We start from the raw sequence: 3594 nt of genomic DNA on the forward strand, positions 1-3594 counted from the left end.
TAGTTTCCTCGTCTATTGATGACAGAGCAGAGAGTGCCTAACATGTATGTGACAGATATAATTAAACAGTGAAATATGATAAAATGTTGTCAGACAGTTCTGTCACTCACTGTAACAAGTGTTCAATTCATCTCAGTTACAGATGGTCACAAAATATTTCATCACTTAATCTACAGCTGGAGAAAATTACTTATTTGCACTAGATTCCTTTGATACATGGGGGAAATGAGGTTACTTACTATCTCATCAGATCCAAAGACTGCAGTTTACCAAATAAGAACAAAAATTTGCTTCAGGAGTTTTTCTTCAACAGATGTCTTCAAACAGAGTTTGAAAGCATATTAGTAAACCAATGCCATGAAATGAGAGGAATGTGAAAAAAAACATGAATTAATGCTGAAAAAATAATTGCAGAATAGTTTTTTCTTGATTTAACCACAATAGTTTTTTTCTTAAATAAATAACTTCTGTTTTGTAAAGACACTTTTTGAAACAGTAGACATACCCTAATTCCCAAAGTCATTGAATAAACATCACCAGCCACTGATTTGCCAAACACACAAGTCTGTATCTCCATGTTTGAGCCATAGTTCTCACAACCAATTGTCAGTTATGTCCTGTCAGTAATGTCTTTATGTAATTCCATCAGTTTCATAATGTCTCATTTTGAAAAAAAAGTATTAGATTTGGGTCTCTTGTACATTGTCTTTTGAGCTTGCGCGGATTAACAAAGGTTCGTGCGCTGAGCTGTGTATGGAGTTGATCGTGGAGGCATGGTTGTATGCAGTCTTATAGGTGTTATAGTGGTTGAGGTGCTCGTGCTCAAGAGGAGGCAGGGTCAGGTGGCCCTCCATGCCTGGGCCTCCTGTCACACAGTCCTCGTCCACATTGATGATCTCAATGGTGCGTGTGGGTGCGTGGTGGTTCTGCTGGTGGTGCTGTTTGCGCATCTTGTAGAAGATGATTAGCATGACCGCTGCCATGAGTGTGATCGCAACAAAGCAGCCAATGATGATCTTGGTCGTCTTCATTACCTCATCCAAGCCATTCAGCGAGCCCTCCCCACCCAGCTCTGTGACGGGGATTGTGTAAGTCTTCTCTGTGGCGCGGGTGGAGAGCAGGGTCCGGACTGTGGTGGTAGTTGTAGAGGTGGGTGAAACCGATTCCCATGTACCAACAGAGGGTGTGGGGCCCACCTTCTGTTGTACAGCGGTGGTGAAGCCTTCATTATGTGGCGTTTCTATGGTCTCCACTGTCACTGTGGTAAAGTAGCTGAAGCTGCTGTTCTCTGTAGAGGACACATTGAGTGTGGCAGATGCTGTTGTGTTACCTGCAGAATTACTGACCATACATGTGTATGTGCCTGTGTCCTGCATGGTAACATTGGTGAAGTTCAGAGTGCCGTCATTCAGCACAGAGATTCTGATCTTGTAAGCACCGTGTGTCATGATGGAACCATTGGGTGTAATCCAGCTTACAGAGGTCAAAGAGCTGGCTCTGCATTTCAACTCTGCAGCGCTTCCCTCTGTCACATTTAGGTCCGCGGGAGGCTCCACAATAACAGGAGCATAACAGTGAAAGTAGTTCTGGTCCAACTCGCCAATGTATCGTCCCTTATGCTGGGTTGGTGAGCTGCAGCGGGCACAGCAGCTGGTGTTTGCTGGCACCATCTCCTTAAGCCACCAGCTTAGCCAGAGGATGTCACAGTTACAATTCCACGGGTTGTGGTGCAAGTGCACCCTCTCCAGGTGATGTAAAGGAGTGAAGAGATCATGGGGCAAGAGGGTAAGGTTGTTATGGGCTAGATTGAGCTCCACTAGTGACTGCAGGTCATCAAAAGAGTTCCTTTCTATGGTCTGGATCTGGGCATGCATCATCCATAGCTTCTGCAAATGGATGAGCCCTTTAAAAGAGCCAGGTCGGATGACAGCTAGCTGGTTCCCCGACATCTCCAGTTCATCCAGCTTCACCAGGGGAATAAGGTTGGGAATTTCCTTCAGATTGCACATTCCCAGATTTAAGTAGCGCAGGTTGCTCAGCCCTTCAAAGGCCCCCTCAGATATATAGGAGAGCCGTTTGAGCTCCCCAAGGTCCAAACGCCTTAATGAGGGCACTCTGTTGAAAGCATAGGAGGGAATGCTCTCGATGGGGTTGTTCCTCAGCCAAAGCTCCTTTAGTTTGGACAGGTACTCAAATGCCCCGTTTGGGATAGTGGTGAGGCGGTTATCAAAAAGCTCCAAGGTATTGAGGCTGGCCAGTCCATTGAAGGCCCCCAGCTCAATTTTGCGTATGTGGTTTTTGCTCAGCTGCAGGATCTCCAGATGTCTTAGGTGCTTGAAGCTGTCCACCTTTATGACCTGAATGAGATTTTCTTGCAGATTCAGGTAGCGTGTGTTGGTAGAGATGCCATCAGGGACTTCCCGCAAACCTCGTCGGGTGCAGATGACTTTGCTGAACTGGTTACTACAGGAGCAGACAGAGGGGCATGTCTGAGCACGTACCAGCCCTGCCACCACCAGCAGTTGCAGGGCCAGAAGCACCATAAACAAAGGGTCGGACAAGGCCCGGTTCCACCTAGGACCTCGCATCATCTGCTGCTGCTGAGAGGAGGTCATCTTGTTTAACATTCATAATTTATTGACTGGTCTTCCACTCTTTGGAATGAGGATTTGGGCTCACTGGAATGAAATGAGAGACAGAAGAGAGAAGAGATACATTAGATAATTGATCATGTTTGAGATTCCCTTTAATCACTTCTAATAATAAGCACTGAAAATAAATAAATATATATAACAAAGTAGAAATCCAAAAAAGTCAAATTTGAAGGTTTTCACCTAAAGATAATCTTTAGGTTTGTGTATCTGTTAAAGCCACTAAAACTCAAACATACACACACACACACACACACACACACACACACACACACACACACACACACACACACACACACACACACACACACACACACACACACACACACACACACACACACACACACACACACACAAACTTGCAACCTTGAGAGTGTCTTATATCCATCTCTGTTTCTGGGCGCACTGTCCTCCATGCACTCTGAATCTCAATCACGTAAAATAAAATCACAATGAAGCCACCAACTTCTGTGCTTGTGTATCTCTGTGGGAGGAGGAAGGGAGGGAAGAAAAGCAGCTATGACTGCTGTGTTGTGTGATTTATATTTGAGACTCGAGACATAAATAATAAGGAAGCTCGCCACCCACCAGTCCTTCAATCGAGTTGAGATATCTGAAAATGTCTGATTACAACTCACAGTTCCTCAAAGGCACGTATGTGACTGGAATGTCAAACAAGCAAGCCAAAATGGTACTGGGGAATTTGTTTGCGTAACTTTTTATGTATTAAGCCAAAGGAAACTGGGGAAATACAAACAGCGTATTCTTTGATTAAGATTTGCTGTGTGCAAGAGAGATGATGCTATGGCAGCAATGGAGTGTGACTAAATGACAGATGTTTATTTAATTGATTCAGCATATGTTAACTTCCTGTTTTCTATTCAGCAATACCAGTATTCCTCAAACTTGTTCATGTTTTCATGGTTGCATAATGAATAATGGT

At 44.3% G+C, this 3594-nt stretch overlaps 1 protein-coding gene across 1 annotated transcript; it reads right to left on the reverse strand.

Moving 5' to 3' along the window:
- Positions 1–433: 433 nt before the first annotated feature.
- Positions 434–2658, reverse strand: LOC144521567 (leucine-rich repeat-containing protein 4C-like). Its single transcript, XM_078256124.1, has one exon. It carries the CDS (start codon positions 2625–2627, stop codon positions 681–683), a length of 1947 nt encoding a protein of 648 aa, XP_078112250.1. The 5' UTR covers positions 2628–2658; the 3' UTR covers positions 434–680.
- Positions 2659–3594: the final 936 nt, after the last annotated feature.

This window comes from Sander vitreus, chromosome 8, assembly GCF_031162955.1.
Source record: "Sander vitreus isolate 19-12246 chromosome 8, sanVit1, whole genome shotgun sequence".
Lineage (NCBI taxonomy): Eukaryota > Metazoa > Chordata > Actinopteri > Perciformes > Percidae > Sander > Sander vitreus.